At 49.8% G+C, this 18,260-nt stretch overlaps 9 protein-coding genes across 9 annotated transcripts; 5 read left to right on the top strand and 4 right to left on the bottom strand.

Moving 5' to 3' along the window:
• Nucleotides 1–882: 882 nt before the first annotated feature.
• ATNIH1004_000739 (basic secretory family protein) lies at nucleotides 883–1,839 on the top strand (the record flags this gene model as incomplete). Its single annotated transcript, XM_033565445.1, has 1 exon — nucleotides 883–1,839. The coding sequence occupies one exon, from the start codon at nucleotides 883–885 to the stop codon at nucleotides 1,837–1,839; it is 957 nt and encodes a 318-aa protein (XP_033431202.1).
• A 473-nt stretch (nucleotides 1,840–2,312) lies between these two features.
• ATNIH1004_000738 (mitochondrial 54S ribosomal protein mL44) lies at nucleotides 2,313–3,512 on the bottom strand (the record flags this gene model as incomplete). Its single annotated transcript, XM_033565444.1, has 1 exon — nucleotides 2,313–3,512. One exon carries the CDS (start codon nucleotides 3,510–3,512, stop codon nucleotides 2,313–2,315), a length of 1,200 nt encoding a protein of 399 aa, XP_033431201.1.
• A 349-nt stretch (nucleotides 3,513–3,861) lies between these two features.
• ATNIH1004_000737 (uncharacterized protein) lies at nucleotides 3,862–4,131 on the top strand (the record flags this gene model as incomplete). Its single annotated transcript, XM_033565443.1, has 2 exons — nucleotides 3,862–3,884; nucleotides 3,948–4,131. 2 exons carry the CDS (start codon nucleotides 3,862–3,864, stop codon nucleotides 4,129–4,131), a joined length of 207 nt encoding a protein of 68 aa, XP_033431200.1.
• Nucleotides 4,132–4,378: 247 nt separating this feature from the next.
• On the bottom strand, nucleotides 4,379–5,707 carry ATNIH1004_000736 (ribokinase family protein; the record flags this gene model as incomplete). The annotated part of the gene is made up of 3 exons (XM_033565442.1): nucleotides 4,379–5,229; nucleotides 5,294–5,554; nucleotides 5,632–5,707. The coding sequence occupies 3 exons, from the start codon at nucleotides 5,705–5,707 to the stop codon at nucleotides 4,379–4,381; spliced, it is 1,188 nt and encodes a 395-aa protein (XP_033431199.1).
• A 441-nt stretch (nucleotides 5,708–6,148) lies between these two features.
• capA (adenylate cyclase-binding protein) lies at nucleotides 6,149–7,986 on the top strand (the record flags this gene model as incomplete). Its single annotated transcript, XM_033565441.1, has 4 exons — nucleotides 6,149–6,195; nucleotides 6,328–6,577; nucleotides 6,641–6,942; nucleotides 6,996–7,986. The coding sequence occupies 4 exons, from the start codon at nucleotides 6,149–6,151 to the stop codon at nucleotides 7,984–7,986; spliced, it is 1,590 nt and encodes a 529-aa protein (XP_033431198.1).
• A 758-nt stretch (nucleotides 7,987–8,744) lies between these two features.
• ATNIH1004_000734 (uncharacterized protein) lies at nucleotides 8,745–9,488 on the bottom strand (the record flags this gene model as incomplete). Its single annotated transcript, XM_033565440.1, has 2 exons — nucleotides 8,745–9,273; nucleotides 9,334–9,488. The coding sequence occupies 2 exons, from the start codon at nucleotides 9,486–9,488 to the stop codon at nucleotides 8,745–8,747; spliced, it is 684 nt and encodes a 227-aa protein (XP_033431197.1).
• Nucleotides 9,489–11,892: 2,404 nt separating this feature from the next.
• ATNIH1004_000733 (uncharacterized protein) lies at nucleotides 11,893–12,667 on the top strand (the record flags this gene model as incomplete). The annotated part of the gene is made up of 2 exons (XM_033565439.1): nucleotides 11,893–12,025; nucleotides 12,165–12,667. 2 exons carry the CDS (start codon nucleotides 11,893–11,895, stop codon nucleotides 12,665–12,667), a joined length of 636 nt encoding a protein of 211 aa, XP_033431196.1.
• A 218-nt stretch (nucleotides 12,668–12,885) lies between these two features.
• ATNIH1004_000732 (exocyst subunit SEC5) lies at nucleotides 12,886–16,022 on the bottom strand (the record flags this gene model as incomplete). The annotated part of the gene is made up of 2 exons (XM_033565438.1): nucleotides 12,886–13,608; nucleotides 13,659–16,022. 2 exons carry the CDS (start codon nucleotides 16,020–16,022, stop codon nucleotides 12,886–12,888), a joined length of 3,087 nt encoding a protein of 1,028 aa, XP_033431195.1.
• Nucleotides 16,023–16,413: 391 nt separating this feature from the next.
• IDH2 (isocitrate dehydrogenase (NAD(+)) IDH2) lies at nucleotides 16,414–17,981 on the top strand (the record flags this gene model as incomplete). Its single annotated transcript, XM_033565437.1, has 6 exons — nucleotides 16,414–16,503; nucleotides 16,566–16,628; nucleotides 16,782–16,868; nucleotides 16,931–17,053; nucleotides 17,126–17,845; nucleotides 17,910–17,981. 6 exons carry the CDS (start codon nucleotides 16,414–16,416, stop codon nucleotides 17,979–17,981), a joined length of 1,155 nt encoding a protein of 384 aa, XP_033431194.1.
• Between the last annotated feature and the right edge of the window lie 279 nt (nucleotides 17,982–18,260).

Below are 18,260 nucleotides of genomic sequence, written 5' to 3'. Positions count from 1 at the left end.
ATTGAGCGGGGAGATGTGAGCCTAAGGCCCCCTGATTCTGCAGTATTATTTAGCTAATCAATTGGTACCAGTCAGGTACCGAATGTCCCAAGTCTGTAAGTGGGACCAGGGAGTACCTGGGAAGTACTTAAGTCCACATATTTGGTTTAGTCTCCGTCTATTCCACGGTGAAACGAACTGTAGGAACATGGATAGGTTGGATTGACTGTCCAAAAATGTGTTATGATAGATAAAGGGGTGTTTCTGCCCTCAAATCCATAACTAGTATATTATAGATGACAGAAAAGGGCTATTTCCGTATGTTTCTGCCGCACTGATGCAAAGCCATCGTGTTTTTGGAAATATTTTTAACGCCATCCGTCATCGTCCCTTTCGCCACATTGCATACATTGTGGACAGAAAACAAAAGGCAGATAGACCTGTTAATCAGTCCCATCCAACGAACTAAATTAGACTGCATCATCTAGATCCATTTCAACGTTCACGAGCCTACTCTATTTTTTCTTGTTTATTGGAAACTCCACACGATCGTCAAGTGGAGCTCTTTCTCGAGACACTTGGACCAGGACCAGCCTCACGTCAAAGGAGCCACGAGTCCACTGCATACAGATGACAGATGGAGTATGCAGGGGTTTCAGGAATTGGGGTTGGCTTGGTGATTGGTTGATTGATAATTCTAAATATATACGCATCGTCCCCAGGCCATAAATGAAGCCCCGGCATGCATAGGTGATGCACTCTGTATGTACAGAATACATGCGGTGTAGATGGCGGCGTAGGCTGGGCTATTATTCTGGGTTCATCATCCCTCAATTTCCTCATGACCTGCCATAGCCATTTTATTATCATCTACTGAACCGTTACCTACTTCACCTAATAGCCATGTCCGAATCCTCCAAAACACACCCGCAACCTTCTTCGATCTCGCAGACTCCGACGCGTGCATCCGATAAAACTAACTCGAACGAAGTCAAGGAGCCTCCATTCCTCCCCTCCAATCTTCCCCAGCCCAAACTTCGTCTTCATATCAATGATATCCGTCATTCCGCGTCCAAATCCTTCATTTCGCTAATCCCCGATGTCACGTCTGTCCTTGAGAACGCCTTAGCCATCATCATCCAGCACCTTTACACCCCTCCCCGACAAACATCACGCGACGGATCATCGACGAAGAGCGGACCAAGACCCAACTTCACACCATGTGTGCCTCATACCCGGTCCGTTACGGTTCTCCTCCGCGATATCGATGGCGTCGCATACACAACCGGGATCGAGTTGGACGATGACCATAAGGAGATCCACCTCTCTCTCGCGTATATCCGTAAATGTACAGGCTATGCGGACCCGACGGCTGAGCTGGTTGGTGTCCTTACCCATGAGCTAGTCCACTGTTATCAACATACTGCGTCCCCTTGGGCCAGCAGTGACCTTCGACCCCCAGGAGGTTTGATTGAAGGGATTGCGGATTTTGTCCGTCTTAAGGCTGGCCTGGTACCGCCGCATTGGAAGCGACCTACGTCTGCCAAAGATCGACCACAAAAATGGGACCAAGGATATCAGCATACGGCATACTTCTTAGCGTGGCTAGAGGATGTTCGAGTGGGCAACGGCGCGATCGGCATGTTGAATGATCGATTATTGCGCGTGGGTTACATAGGTCAACATGACAAGGACGAGCCAAATACTGCAGCAGGAAAGGAATTTTGGGAGGGATTGTTTGGAGCGAGCGTGGACATGCTTTGGGATGAATATGGCAGCTATCTTGATACCCTTAGTGGTAAGATGGATATAGACAGAAATAGTGGCACTTGGGAGGATGAAATAGTTAATCCTGAATAATATCCCCTACATCAATTTGACGGTGACCGTCGTCTCTTTCTAGTTTATCACGAACGAGGCTAATCATATAGGGGCTAAACACAATAAGGCGCTACTTGGAAAATTACTAACGTCCAAAATGTCCCCATTCAAAATATGTATGGACCCATACACTCACTCATTTATACATCATACTGTCGCTTCATCACTTTTGGTTGTAAAAGACCTGTCATAGAAGCGTGCGGAAAAAGTAGGAGCAAGCGAGATTAACCCCAAGAACCCACAAGGAAAATAACTAAAGAACAAGGACAAAAGAAAAATGAATCAACCAAGAAGACATCTGTAGAATAAAATAGATTTCCCATACTGTACAAAACCCGATCTTGCAAATGTAAATGTGAATCAGCAATATGTGTTTCTCGCTGCTGCTCAACCGACAGCAACCAAGTCTAGTAATATAACATCTTTTCCACATTCAAACGTGCTCATCTTCCCTAGACAATAACCTCGCCCAGGTCGACGTGGACAGCTTTCCAAGGCGCGGCACCCTCTTCTTCCATGGAACTAGGGACACGCACGTTCAAAGGGCTATACAAATACCACCCCTTGAGGGCAGCGACGGCAGCCCTGGAGCGAGCCTCAAGTAGACTGGCGCCAGCGCCCTCGCCTAATTTATCCTGACCAGAATAGATACCGACGACAAAGACGGGATGTCTGCTCTTACGGCCAGTTTCGCTGATGATTTTCGCAACAGGCGGCTCGAAATTCTCCCGTGCACACAACCGAGAAAGGTCGCGAGCTGGCTGGGAGAAACTAAACAGTTCGGAGATACTCAGGTGTCGCGAGAGGAAATGCTGCTCAAAGAAACGCTTGGCCGCGGGTCTGCCCGCATGCAAATAGATAGATCCCATCACAGCCCGCACGAAAGTTGCACTGGCCTGCTCGGCTGTGACGCCCTGGGTATTCGAAGTTTCTTCGGGAACTACCTTGGACGGATCACCAAATTCATTGTCGTACACAATCCTGGATGAAACCGATTTTCTCCACGACGCCCGGTGCTCATTAGGCCTCGCTGTGCCGGAGACAGGCCCCGCGTTCAAATCGGTGCCAGGGAGGACTCTCTTGAACTGCAAAAAGCCGGGATCCACCTCTCCCCCTGGTACGGCCGCCATTTCAACACCCCATTCCCTTGCCATCGCTGCTAGCGTCTTAGGACCAACATATGCATACATCGCTGCGAAGATAACAGTGAGCGGTAGCCGAGGATATGTGCAAATGAGGTGTTCGGAAGTGTAGTGGGTGAGGAGGTCATGGCCCAGTGTAGCCAGTGATTCATTATTGAAGTTGGGATTGGGGTCTGCCGACGGGTCCACAAGGGAACGTGCTAATGTCTCGAGGGGTAGTCGTGAAGGAAGGTAAAGTCGTGCATGAAGCGCAGCAAGCTTTGCTGACTCGCGTGCGGCTTCGACCGGCGGAGAAGGCAAGAGGTACTTGGTTTGTTGAGATTGAACAGGAGAGAAGGGCGCTTCCAGCGATTGCTCATCCATCCATTGATCGCTCTCGGCCTGAGAAACAGGAGAAGCGGTCGACTGATGTCGAAGACCGTAATAGAGATGTTGCTGCAGGCGGCCTCCAGTTCGGGCCCCCGGCGTGAGAGCCGAACTGCTCCATCGTAGGAGCTGCAGCCTCTTCATCTGGACAGCGGTGTAATTGAAAACCGTGAGGTGGGAAGTCGACTTGGGAAAGAAGAGTAGTGAGTTTGCCCAGGGCGTGGCGTGGAGGGCGAGAGTCCAATTTGATCGACCTTTTGTTACTTTTGGCCGCTGGAGAAAAGTTGAGCTCGGCGGAAGTCACGGGATCTGCTGCTCGTGTGAGAACTGAGAAGGGCAGCGTTTGCGCTAAACTACATTGGGCTAGCGGGCGCGGCTTCTAGGACGAGGGACGACGACAGCCATTTCGGCTTCAACCCGCCAGAACAGCGCTTTTCCAGCAAGCCATTGCCAACGTTCATCTCTCTCCATTGTCTTAGTTTGTGTCAACAAGATGGGTGGAGGCGGCAAGATCCCGTATGTGATTTCCTATCCCTTGTGATCTCTTGTCGCGTGGGAACTAATTGACCTGGCGCCTAGTTATCCCAAGGAAGTCTGGTCTCCCGCTGGAGGCTGGTACGCTCAACCCGCGAACTGGAGGGTCAATACTGCTATTATTGGTGCAGCTATGCTTGGTGTTGTCGCTGTGACCTGGAGCATCAGCGCTGACCGTGAGCGCCGGGAAAAGATGCCAGAGCCGGGCAGATTCTTCCCAAGCCGCTAGTGAGTTTGTCTGTTCGGTCTCTGCCACTTCCTGTATGCTCACCTCTCTTCTTTTTTTTTTTTTTTTCTCTCTATGTAGTTGGAGCAGGCAGATTATTGAGCACGAGAGAGCCTCAAAGCAAGAATCATAAAGTGATATACGGAATATAAAGACGAGAGGCAATCGTGGAAGGATACTATGGCAATGATAGGTTTTTGTTTCATGTTCTTGTGGGCTGTACGACAATAGAAGGGCGTTCTTCAATCTGTCAATTGATCTGGAAGTGCTTCTGTGGGGACTCTTCGACTGTTTCATACAACCGCTGGGTGTACAGACGGACCCGTTCCGTAAATTCAGTTTTGTTCCAAAGCTCTCTCCCTTCAGTAGAAGTAGACATCACAGGCACTCCAATTTGCTCCACCACGAAACCGGCTGCAACTGTAGCAAATACCAAGGCTTCCAGAATGTTGTTATACCGCCCCCCTGCCTTCGTGTTTTGCCAATGCACCGATGATGCGAAAACCGAGTCTATGACCTTCGCCGGTGCTCTACCAGCACTTACCATACCTTGAGTTAATGCTCCCAGAAAAGAGTTCCCAGCACCAGTGGGATCAACTACCGCTGAAGCCCCGGAAGCGTTGGCCTGATGATAAGCGGGTAGCCAGATTCTCTGTGTTCTGGAATACGAATAGCTTCCATCCTTTCCTGCTCTGATGACTAGGTGTCCGTTGCCTTCGGGCCCGATGCCAGATTCAACGATATTTTTCACTATGTCTCGGCCAAATCGACTCTCTTCGTTCCAACCGGGCTGGCCGAACATCATTCCTAGCTCTAGTTCGTTAGGGCTCACCACGTCCACAACTTTGATTGCAGTGAAGAATCTTTCTTGTTCTTCGGGAGTGCAGAGATCAGGAACAGGTTCCCAGACAAAGATAGGTCGTTCTGGGACAGTAGAATATTGACCTTCATGTTGCAACTCATCCCAGCGTCGTAGTATATCTTTCACAATGAGGATGCAACGGGACGCTGAGCAAACCATGTGGAATGTCTTGGAGAGAATTTGGGAGTCCGACAACATAGAAGGTTCCAATCGTAGCTTCGGTGTTAAGTATTGAAACTCTGTTGTCTGTTATTTTCCCTCGTACCTTTTTCTACAGAGAGATAACTGCACCAGGACACTAACCTCGTTTCTCATTTGGGCCATAGCCATTCCATGCTCTGGTCGTCAATCTCCTCTGGTCTTCTCTGATCACACAGTCGGTGTCCCATGCACGAATGACATCTAAAATCTCCCGAGGGAAGTCGGAACCAACGTCAACAATCCAGCTCACGGACCGAGAATGATCCTTTCCAGCTACGAGACGTGCACCAACGACCGCAAAGGAGGCTGCTCCGCCAATGACGTTCTTCACATTGGGACTGGTTCCTCCAAAGTCGATATCATCTATTCCAAGCAAAGGAATGCCGTAAGTATACCTTGTCATGCGACTGTTCATCCCAGGTGGGCAAGAGATAGCATACCGAGGATGAACATGCCCATCGTGCAGAACTCGACATGGCTACTGGGCCGGGAACTGAGGTCAAGTTCTCCTGCCATTTTTCAGCAGCGAGGACCAGTTCTAATTGACGTATGTCTCGACACGGAGCAATTGAAGCCTTTGCCATATAGCGGGGTTGTGTACGGTTCTTATTATGCTAAAAGACCAAATATGCGTGGTTACCACCTGATACGCATAACGTCATACCACTTGGCGGAGACCCAGGAATTGGGGCGTACGGTACGGTATGGGCCCACTGGTGGAGCTTGATGGCCTCAGGCAGGTATCAGGAGCATCGTCGCCGTTTGAACCGACACCGTTGCAACTCCTGGAATGCATCGCTCGAGACCTTGGACATCGCTCTGTGGAAGCTTCGGTTGATTTCTCGGGCATTTCGTTTATATCCATTCGTCTCTGCATTTTGGATAGTATTTGTACCTGTTTTCCTGCATTGATATCTGTTGAGGACTACCTCCTTGCGTTGACGGGAGCCTTTCAAGATGGCGACTGGCAGCCACATGCACAATCTCACTACCCTTATCAAGCGGTAAGTTCTTCGGATCTGAAGCTGCCGTGGAGCATCAGCAATGTATCTACATCTCTTGTTGGCAGCCAAGAGGCGTCAAACTTCGAGGTATCTCTGTTTTGCCCGTGTGCTAATGCCGATATTTGCCAACAGGTTGGAAGCTGCGACCTCCCGCCTGGAGGATATGGCGATGTCTCTGGATGATCCTCATTCGCCAAAGGCCGTGGGCACCACCGCTGCGCCAGAACCAGTGGCTACTGAGGCGCCTAAACCAGCTGCCCCTGCCGCCCCTGCCGCCCCTCCTCTGCCACCGCAGATCCAAGACTTCGACACACTGATCAACAAAGACGTCCAGAACTTCGTGGATCTTGGGGATAATATCGGAGGACTTGTTGCTGAACAGGTGAGACAGCTGAGAATGGTAGTACAAGTTACGGACATGAACATCCCTCTGACTGTCCTATAGTCGAAAGCGGTCCTGCAGGCCTTCAAGGCGGAGCGGACCTATCTTTATGTCTCAACAAAGGCGAGGAAGCCAGAACCGCAGCCCCCAGAGCTCATGACGGAGCTCCACAATGCTTCCGATAATATCAACATGATCCGCGAATCCAACAGGCCGTCTCCCCTTTTCAATCACCTTAGTGCAGTCGCTGAAGGTATCGTTGCCCTGGGTTGGTTTTTCGAGAAAAAGCCCGCCGCTTTTGTCAGTGAGATTGTCGGGGGCATTGAGTACTATGGTAACAAGGTTCTGAAGGATTACAAAGACAAGTGAGTTCCGGCGTGTTTGATGTGGCCCATGGTGAATGCTGATCTATCACTAGGGATCGTACACATATCCAGTACATCCAAGCTTATTACCAAATCTTTAAGTCACTTGCCGCATATCTAAAACAACACTATCCAAAAGGGTTGACATGGAATGATCAAAGCGGCATCGAAGCGCACGAAGCTCTTAGGCAGGTTAAGGCCGGATCTGGGTCTGGCCCTGGCTCCGGCAGCGCTGCTCCTCCTCCGCCCCCTCCTGTGCCGACATTGAACGTACCCGGAGGAGTTCCTCCTCCTCCTCCTCCTCCTCCTCCACCGCCTGGTATTGCTCCTGCTGCAGCTCCCTCGTCAGATATGTCTGCCGTCTTTGCCCAGCTTAACCAAGGAGATGCGATCACCTCGAGTCTTCGCAAGGTTGACAAGTCCGAGATGACGCACAAAAATCCCTCCCTCCGCGCTGGTTCAACCGTTCCTGATGGCGCAGCCGGTCAGAGCAGTGTCTCTCGGTCGAAGTCACCAGCCCCAAGCAAGAAGCCTAAGCCCGAGAGCATGCGCGCTCGCAAACCGCCTCGCAAGGATCTCGAGGGAAACAAGTGGCTCGTCGAGAACTTCGACAATCCAGGCGAAATTGTTGAGATCCCTGCGCAGCAAAACCAGTCTATACTCATCTCGCGGTGCAACAAGACCATTGTCAAGGTGTCTAGCAAGGCAAACGCCATCTCCATCGACAACTGTACCGGGCTCTCCCTCATCGTCGATTCTCTCGTTAGCAGCCTGGATGTTATCAAATCTCCCAAGTTCGCCCTCCAGATCGACGGAGTGGTTCCCACTCTGCTGCTGGATCAGGTGGATGGTGCTGTGGTGTATCTGGGCCAGCAGAGTCTCGGCACGGAGGTCTTCACCAGTAAATGCTCCGCCATTAATGTCATGCTTCCTCCGAAGGAAGGCACCGATGAAGACACTAAGGAGTGCCCTCTTCCGGAACAGATCAAGACGTACGTTAAGGACGGTGTCCTTGTGAGTGAAATCGTCGAGCACGCCGGCTAGATTGTGGTTATCTGATACTTGATTTGGCAATTGGCGTATGTCAAATCTATATCACTATAGCGCAACAAATAATTTGAGCGAGCTTGGATAGCGATGGGAAGAAGGATTCTACCGACAATCCTTTCAAATATTGGCTTTTTTTTTAAAAATAGAAAAATATCCTCCACCTTTACTGTATTTCTATTTAGAATACTATGTAGATAAATCTACTTTAACCATTACATCTTACGCAGTCTCTATTACTGGCCAATTTCTTGTATTACCACCACCACTACTACTACTACTACTGATAAAAGAGCTCTTTCGCTTGAGTAGCAGATATATAGCGGTCTGAATAGGTACTATGTCCAATAATCGGGATCCAAAGCAACTGCCTTCGCCATTAACCCAATAAAAAAAGTAAGGGCGTCTTTATGACCCGAAATGATGGAACGGAGGCTGAAGTGCGAAGATAATGATATGATGATATTCCATGAACAGAAGATGGGGTATTGTATGTCCGGTACGCCTGGCCTATACGAACAAACAGAAACTGCAGAGTGATGGACAATTGTCCGAAGGATGAGCCTGCATCAGAAGAATAGATACTGTGTTATTAGTCGTGCCAGCTATGTCCTGCATGAAAATGTGCTTCGTGAAAAAAAATACCGAGGGAGGAGGGGGGAAAAGGTTATAAACGAGAAAAAAAATTATACGAAGCGATACACAGCCGATAAATAGAGAGGGTAAGTTATTGGTATGGTGGCCGTTTTCGAACGTTAGTTGATATCTGGGGAATCATTCTTTTGAACCTCTAGCCCTCTTAATCTTTTGGCTAGAAGGCTTTCTCCCGCTTCAAATCCAGCTGCAGATCGATAACCACCGTAGCCGATGTCGCCTTTACTGAGCTTATGATATGTCCCACCTTCGGCATGCTCTCGTGGGACTGGGTCGGATTCATGCAACGGGAGTACTTCTTTTCTTAGGGACGGTATAGGTTGGAAAGGATGTGGAGCTAAGTTAGTTGAATGAGAATCCAATTTTATCGTGCCACGCGTTGACGTCGGCATACTTAACAACTTGTCTCGAATATCGACAGCGTGATGGTCCGGGTACAACCCCGAGATCGGTTCATGATTCGCCGTAGGTGGTTGAAGTTCCCTTTCCATTGCACTCCTTGTGGCCATTTGTGAATGGCTGACGTCTCGGGCAGGCTTGTAAGGCGTATATCGGGGGTCTGGATGTTGGATCTCATTTCGCAGCTGCTCCTTCCCATCTGGGACGCGGTTGGCAAAGACAACTCGAATGCTTGAATAGAGGTAAAAACGGCCCCTCGAGGGACAGCAAATGTTAAGATGAATCAAGTACCTTAATATGGGCTTGTCCTTAAGATCCTCCGAGGTAATTAAGGACGCTTCTGGCCTATCAGTGCCATAGTTCTTTCTAGCACTCAGTGGCATGTCAATGACGGGACCTGCGGAATAGCTCCGCTGCCGGATGAATGTCTTGGTCCCAGGTTCCATGTCGCTGAGATCGTAGGGAACAAGAAACAATTTTACAGCTGTCTTGTTCGGATTCTTGATTATGATCTGTAGCTGACCCTGCTGTGGTATCCTATAACAGCCGCCTGGAGGGCATTTTGGCGACTCGGCTCTCCTATGTCTCTTTTCACGCCTACGCAAAGTGTCTTGGTCGTTGGATCTCGATGACAAGCTATTTCCCACAGATTGGTCACCGTAGGGTCTTGCAGGACTCTGATGTCGTCGGCGACGCCGACTAGAGGTTGACGTGTCCCTAGGAAGAGAGTTATCGAGATCGATTAGACCCACGTAGGGGCTTGGATTGTCATCCGATATTGACCGGCCACAACCGGAAGTTGGATAGCTGTAGAAGACTGCTGGAAAGGGAATTGTGACATGTGGAGGACACTTGAGGCTTGGTTTGCATTTACTTTTCCCCAATACTCCAATTTGCGCCGTGAAGTCGAGAGGCTTAGATGGATTCATGGACATTCTTCCGCGAAGAATAGATTCTTCATAAGAACCGACTAGCGAGGCATGGGACCTGGATGAAACCTCCGAAGGAATCGAGGGTCTCCTAATTCTTGGAAGCGGGGTTTGGACCGATGACGCAAGTTGAAGGCTGTATCCCGATGTTAAAGACCTCCGAGGATGATAGCTGCGGTGGGAAGGTGAACCATTGAACTTCACAGGGGAATGGGCGGATTGAAAAGTCCCTCGGTAAGCTGTAGGAGATGACTGGAGATTCCAAAGCGTCTCTGTGGGGAGCGTTCGGCGACGACTCGCTTTCTCTATGTATTCGGACTGGTCGGCAGACTCGGTTCTTGGAGAGAAGTCCAAGTCTGTATTATTTGCTTGGTAGACCAACGGACTTGTCGGGGCTTTCAAGACGTAACTGGAGGAGAAGGATCCTAGGGAGGGTGCTCGGGAACGAGTTGTTGGTATTGCATTCTCTCGAGATGGAAGAACTGGCACCGTAAACCAAGGAGTGGTGGGAGAAGAGCTCAGGGGCGGGAAATGAGAGCCAGCACTGGGTCCAGACAAAGGAGATTGCGGTAATTGTTGGTGACCATCATGTTGTTTGCTTCCTTCTCGAAAATCACCCGAATGCAACGCCGACCGAGGACGTTCAATATCGGCTGCCGATCCTAGTTCCTGATTATTCTGGTGTGTGTCATCGTTCGGCGGTTTTTGGTCAAATGGCTTATCGTTTATGCATATGGGTTTGTTAGAGATATAGTGACCGGTACTTGTGTCCTCGAACTGCTGGGATGCATGAATTAGCAAATGTATGAATGTAGGGTCGAAAGAGTCTCCTTCCAAAGGAGATGAAGAAGAAAGGGGCATACCGAACTATGCGGCGCCCATAAAGAAGGGTCGGCACTTTTGATATACTGTATCAGTTCCTCTCGGTCACTAGCATGCAGTCCTGACAGAGGAAGATCCGACAAAGCATTTTCTTCTGTAAAAATATCCGTCCTTTCCGAAGGCTCCAGACTGGCGTGACTGTCATGACACCGTTTCCACTGTTGCCGAACATCCTCACTAGAATCGCAGGGGTCATCAGACCATAGGTCATAAAACTGACGGCAATCCGGATCCTGAAAGATAGGCATGATCACCGGTTGCTGGGATGGATGGAATCGGTGGATGAGAACTCCACCATCGCAGCCGAAGAATAGGGTCGATCACCCGTAACAACCCCGACAAGGTGAGGAATATATAATAACCCGAAGAGAATTAAGTAAGTCAAGAAGTAAAAGGTAGCACGCAGAGCCGAAGTGGCGGAGGTCACTCAGAGTGCCAGGAGGGAGTCGGATTTGTACGACTTGGAGGGGGACCTGAAGGAGAGAAATAACGTAGACGGGAGGAGGGAACGGCTCGGAGGGGAAGGAATGAGTCAAAAAAGACAACGATGATATATTATACTAAGAGGGATTAATTATGAAAGAATGATATTGTATGATCATGTCGGCATGAGGAGATGAAACGACGGGCTCCACTTGTAAGAACGGGTCCGCATTCGATTGCTGTAATTTTGCCGTACGACGTCTGTATTATTTAAATAATCTTCATCATCATACTGACGATGTAGACGTTCTCTCAAGCATCTCCATTCTTCATCGGTTGGACGAGGTCATTCATAGATCATTAGTTCGTCTTGGTCGATCATTCTCCTGGAACCAACACTAAATCAAGATCCTGATTTTGCGCCAAACCTTCCCGGTCCAGATATCCTCTTTTTCTCTTTTTGCCCTCTACTCTCTTCCGAGTCAATAAAAAAATCCCTCGCCACATTGACTTCGACGATTGTGGCCCAACTCACCGCTCAGAGACTTTATTGCTATTGAAACTAGCTGTATATTGTCGTTGGAATTGATTTCTTTTATCCCCGTCTAATTGCATCATGGCCACCAAACGCACCCGGAGTTTCGATGCAAATCCAGCGGAAATGCGGACTACAGAAGCTCCGGTCAAGAAGAGGAAAGGCTTTTCAGTTGGGCCTGCAAATTTACCCGATGGGACCTATCGTCGCAAGAGTTCGTTCTGCCTTTCTTTCTTTCGTTCTTTTTTGTATTTTATTTATTTTTTTCTTCCCATCCCTCTCTAATCCCGGTTGGCGCCTAAATCTACATCCCGCAGTTCAACTGGCTAACTACAAAAAAAAAAAAAATTCAGCTCAGAAGATCAAGTCTGATCTGATCCAAAAGGCCAAGGTCAAGAAAGCCTATGCCAAAGTCAAAGCCGAACAGCTCGTCACCACACCCCGCAGACCTACATACGCCGTTGCTGAGGAAGACGATGGAAATGAGAAGGATAAAGGCGATGACAAGTCTCTGCAAGCAGAACCGGCTACTTTAGATCTCCATCCGGATCGACAAGCCATGTTGGATGAACCCGAACCCGAGCGAACCCCCAAACCGGAGCGTGCGCAAAGGCATGATGGTGACCAGGGCCGTCGAGTGCGGAAGCCGAAGCGGTCGGCATTCTCCAAGGAGATGGAAATTGCGGAGAAGCGTCGGCAGGAAGCAGAGAAGCGGAGAGAGGAGCGTGAGTTTAAGCAGAAGAATCGAGAGGCAATGACCCGGGCTAGACGGCCGGATCGGAATGGGAAGAGAAGGCTGGGTCGTGAAAGCAAGGTGCTCCTTGACCGCGTGCAAAGAATGGTTGGTCAAGCGTAGAGATTTGGTTGCGATGGAGAAAACAATATTTTCAAATGTGATACCCTTCTAGATAATGTTCACGCTTCAAAAGTAAATACATTGCTCGATGCTTCTACGTATGCTGCATACATAAGAAACTTAACAGATTAAAGCGTTCCCAATATAGCCGGGATGGAATCACTCATCAAGGCACGAGTTCAGTAGTATATACAAAACGTTGACTGACAGGCAGCATCTTACGCCGGTGGTTTCTGACCACTTCTGGGTTTCCTAAAACAAGCAAACTCCCCTTTCGTTCTCTCCCGCAGCCTTTTCAGAATGCCCCTCATTTCGCCCAACTCTGACTGAAGTCGAGCTCGGGCTTCATGCGAGGTCCGACGGTCCAGTTCAACATAGATCTGACTTTGCAGAGCCGATGCCTCCTCGGTCGAATACTGTGACATGGTCTGCGCAATATACTCCGTGTCGAGTGTGGCCTGCATTAGTGCCGGGAGTGTGTATATGGACCGCGAGCTGAAAGAATTCAGGAGAGACGAAGAGACCTGAGTCAGCAGGTGCGTAAGGACAACAGAGAGCAGTGGAGACTGCGTGGATGTCGGGGGCGGGCGAGTCGACACGGTGGCACTCGAAGGGATGGTAGTCGAGATTTCCGTATGGACAAGCACAAGGGTCAGCAACGCGTTGTACACGTAGGGGCGGACTTGGTCGGGGCGAGAGGTGGGTGGCTCCCAATCGGCGGCAGTAATTCCACCGAAAATGATCGTGTTCAATGCGTTTATTGTGGGCTTGGTGTATGACTGGAACAACCGGTCATCGATCTGGTTGAGCACATCACGGATGGTTTTGGCCTCTTCAGTCAACTTCACGGAAAATGAGTTCTCGAAATTTGCGACTAGCTGAGGTACTAGATCGGTCTGCAGGGCTTTGATATTCGAAAGGGTGAGAAGTATGCGCACGTTCTGGAACATCGTTAGTCGGAATCAGGTTACGTTGAGATGGGATGTCTTACCCTGTTCTGCGAATCCACAGCGTCTGTCACAAACATGGCAGATATGTCGGACTGATTATGCGCCACAGATTCAGAAAGAACCCATTCGTTGTCCCCACCCGGAGATGCAGGATGTTCTGCATTCTCGACAAGACCACTGAGGGCCTTGTAGACACTGGAGACAAACTGCGTACGCACCATTTGAAGGAGCTTAGTAGGAGGTTGCGTCACAACATCCACGTCGCCGGGTTTTACCATGGCCTCAGAAATATAAAGGATCTTCTGCATGCCGCCGAGGATCGAGTTCTCAAATGCTACAAAGAGACCAGGCATTTTAGTCAGATCCCGACTCTCTGAGTCTCTTGTCCAGTCCTCCATGAACTTGCAGATTTCTGCATCTTTGCCCCAGGCAGAGCATGCCACACGCACCGAACGTTCACGGGCGACGCTAACAAGAGTCTTGAGGAGACCATGCGCACTGCCATTGTCTGACACCGGTCTTAGCGCAGCCATTTCACTGGCTGCTGTTCCAATGATGACCAAAAACTGGCCCAAATAATGGATGCCACTTAGGGAGTTGGAAAATGGTGGCCAGAACGCATAGTCTTCCCAGTGTTCGCCGCTCTTGGGAGTGGGAAAATTCATGTTTTTCGGATCAAGCTTGAAGCGGGATTCCGTGGGTGTCACTCCTCTGTTTAAAGGGCTATGAGGACTCGATGGTGAAATGGGGGAGGTGAGGAGGGAGGCATCCTCCATCGGCGGGTCGGCAAATAACGATAATACGCTTTCGCGGATCAGATTGACAAGCTCAATGATCCCATTTTGTAGGTCGCTCATGTCTGTGGCTGAGAGTTGGTGATGCCTGCGGCTTTCCCCTTCAAATCCTATAGGGAGAAGCTTCTGTTTGCTCCCATCAATAAAGGATTGTGCTACTTCCCAAAAATCAAGTACTTCACCAAGGATCCCTCCCTGTGATGACAAGAGCCGGTTCAAATAGGTATGAATGCAGTCCCAGAGCTCAATAACTTGATCGGTGTCTAGGATAGCTTGTACCTCCTTGGAACTATCGCGTGGCGCCAGTCGGAGGTATGATGCCAGTGCTTGAGGAGTCGGTTTCTCACCGCTGGCAAGCCTGCGTCTTAGAATTTCTATTTCGACTTTGCAGCGTTCGCAGAATGACGTGATTTTGGTTTTGAGGAAATTGTATCGACTGAGTAGCCAGACCCAGATCGGGTTCTCATCTACACCCAACTCCAGCAAGGCGCCTATCAGTTCCATATGCTCGTCAACAGGTCCAGATACTGTTACGGTTGTCGAAGTGGTGGGTGCATCACTGAGTCGCCTCCAAATGTCACGTTTAAACGCCCGTAACTGCTGGTCGACGTCCATCCACATCCTTCCCATAGCCAGGATCAAATGCGTCTCTTCGTCGGTCAATGGTTGGCGCTTACTTATCGCCGTGTCTGCAATATTCTTGGCGTCTTTGGCGAGAGTTCTGGCTTTGGTGTACTGTTCAAAGACGGAGCCATAGTCTCTCTGCTTAATGGACTTCGAAAGCATTCCGCCTATTTCATAGACATCGCGGTGCTTTTCCATTGCCTCGACTACCGATTTCAGGGCCTGTTCTCTTTCTCGGCCGCCCAATGCGGGGCCCCAAACTTCTTCAGCTTTGACAGAGGCTTCCACCAAGGGAACACGGATGCCCTTCATGCCATATTCACTTTCCTTGGTCAGGGAGTTTTTACCCGGGCTCATTTCTGCTGTAGGTGTAGGGGAGGCACCTCCCGAATAGGCTCGAAACTGTCCCGACCTGCGACGAGCCTGCTGAACGGACAAACTCTGCTCCCTCCCTTGGTTTCTCATCTCTGTATAAACGTTATCGATTGTCGCCTTGGCTCGAACAAAGCGTTCGAAATTGGCTTCCACGAGAACCTTCAGCGAGGCTGATTTCTGGTCAATCGATCGCGAAAGGAAATCAAGTCCTTTTAGGAGTGATTGGATGGATGCATCCGAGTGTGCTTGTGAGAGAAAGAGAGCCGGCGAAAATGAGGTAGACGAGAGCAAGAACCGATTGCGCAAGCGGCTGTCTTCATCCAATGATAATCCTCTTTGCTTCAAAATCTTGAAGACAGTATCGCCTGATCCTAGGGGATCGGGCTCATCCATTTTCACAAGATTGTCCCTCCCATTGTTCCCGTTGAACGAACCCAGAGTGAGCCCTTTCCGACCGCTGCTGCTGCGGCCAAGGGCGAAATATCGGGATCGCGAACCACGGCGATCAAGAGCCTCATCCTCGGAATTGTCGCTTTCATCGAGCTCCACCGGCCACTCCGTGGGATATTCCGATGGGAGGTTATAGAAATTGGCCACGTCGGTGTCAGCCATTGTTTGGCGTTTGGCCAGGGCAGGACGTGATTGATCAACGGCGTCAAGCAGCCGAGGACGTGATGCAGGAAACACGCAACTGCTGTCGAGGTGGAGAAGCTAAGTCGGCCTGCCACAGTACTGGGTATCACAGCGACGCCAACAAGAGTTGTTGATGCCGGCGTTATCTGATCTATCTAGGGAGACACCAAGTGGATTGCAGTCCGAACACGGTAAGTATCCATTCCCGGTCGGACCGGGCGCCGATGGGAGGAACTTCTTTTACTTCCCGCACAAGCAGCCCGCGCCGCCGCCTTTCCTCTTCCACCCTCCTACCCTTCGTTCATTCTTTTATTCACTCCTCCTGTTTCCCTGCCCTGTTATTTACTGCTTTTGCGGGGGACTTCTCACAATGATTGCTGCTAGGAACTTCGTTGCCCCCACCCGCCAATGCTTGCGGACCACCCGGGTGTCTCCTAGAATTGCTTCGCCCTTTTCGCAGGTAACGAGCGACTTCATGCCTCGCCGAATGAGGACAATATTCGTGCTAATCCTAATTGCTAGCTCCGTGGTTATGCTGCCGCCGATGAGCGTGTCGCCAAGTTCAAAGGTCAGAAGGATACTGATGTATGTCGCCCAGCCAACATTTTACCTTTTTTTTTTTTTTCCGTTCTGGATTTTCCTCCCTTGGTCCGGGGGGCTTCCACCATATCTACAGCGTTGCAACCCACATTCAAATATGATTTTATATGATTTCTGACACCATTCTTGGTTCTGTAGGGAAAATATACTGTGACTTTGATTGAGGGTGACGGCATTGGCCCCGAGATCGCCCAGTCAGTTAAGGATATCTTCGCTGCCGCAAAAGTAACGCTTCTACCCGCTCCTAACCGGCTATGATACGGAAGTCGAATACTAAATTTATACAGGCCCCCGTCAAGTGGGAGCCCGTTGATGTGACCCCCATCTTGAAGGATGGAAAGACCGCCATCCCTGACGAAGCAATTAAGAGTGTGCAGAAGAACTACGTTGCCCTCAAGGGTCCGCTTGCTGTAGGTTTTTACTATGGTTGTTGCATTGCACTCTGTGAGACACCCTTTGCTGAACCTCTTTCAATCTTTTAGACCCCTGTTGGCAAAGGACATGTATCTCTGAATCTCACTCTCCGCCGTACCTTCAATCTTTTCGCCAACGTTCGTCCCTGCCGGTCCGTTGCTGGCTTCAAGACCCCCTACGATAACGTCGACACCGTCCTCATTCGTGAGAACACCGAGGGCGAATACTCCGGTATCGAACACGTGGTTGTCGATGGTGTTGTGCAGAGCATTAAGCTTATCACCCGTGAAGCCTCGGAGCGCGTGCTGCGTTTCGCGTTCCAGTATGCTCGTTCCATCAACAAGAAGAAGGTGCGCGTTGTGCACAAGGCCACCATCATGAAAATGTCTGATGGACTTTTCTTGAACCTCGCTCGCGAGATCGCTAAGGAGTTTCCTGATGTCGAATTCGACGCTGAGCTGCTGGACAACTCTTGCCTGAAGATCGTCACCGACCCTACTCCTTACAACGACAAGGTTCTGGTCATGCCTAACCTGTATGGTGACATTTTGTCGGACATGTGCGCCGGCTTGATCGGTGGCCTCGGTCTTACTCCTTCTGGTAACATCGGTGATGAGTGCTCGATCTTCGAGGCTGTCCACGGTTCCGCCCCCGACATTGCCGGCAAGGGTCTTGCCAACCCTACCGCTCTGCTTCTGAGCAGTATTATGATGCTGCAGCACATGGGTCTTAACGAGCATGCTGCCCGTATCCAGAAGGCTACTTTTGACACTCTCGCCGACGGCAAGGTAAGATATTTGAAAATCGGTTCCACGTAAGTTTGACAAGTGCACTGACTGACTCCACGCACAGGCCCTCACTGGTGACTTGGGTGGCAAGGCTAAGACGTACGAGTATGCTGAGGCCATCATGAAGCGTCTTTAAGGGATAGGATCTGAACACTGTACTATTTCCCTTAATTGTTTCTTATTAGCCTGTGAATAACTCTAGACCAAATTACGTGATCTATTCTACGTATTTTAAATGTATTTATTTGGATGCTACCATCACCAGTGTGTTACCATTACCAACGTGTCTTTTTATATATACCTTAGAGTATCTCGTCCATTCTGTTGATATTACTCCGGATGAAATTTGCGGAACCTGTCACACCATATTGACTATCTCAGAATTTTGGTAGGCTTCGAGATTTTGAGCCAGGAC

This window comes from Aspergillus tanneri (genome assembly GCF_003426965.1).
Source record: "Aspergillus tanneri strain NIH1004 chromosome Unknown AapTan_2_pilon_pilon_pilon, whole genome shotgun sequence".
Taxonomy (NCBI): domain Eukaryota; kingdom Fungi; phylum Ascomycota; class Eurotiomycetes; order Eurotiales; family Aspergillaceae; genus Aspergillus; species Aspergillus tanneri.
Note: the sequence above shows the minus strand (reverse complement) of the source record. Positions and strands in the feature narration are given on the sequence as shown.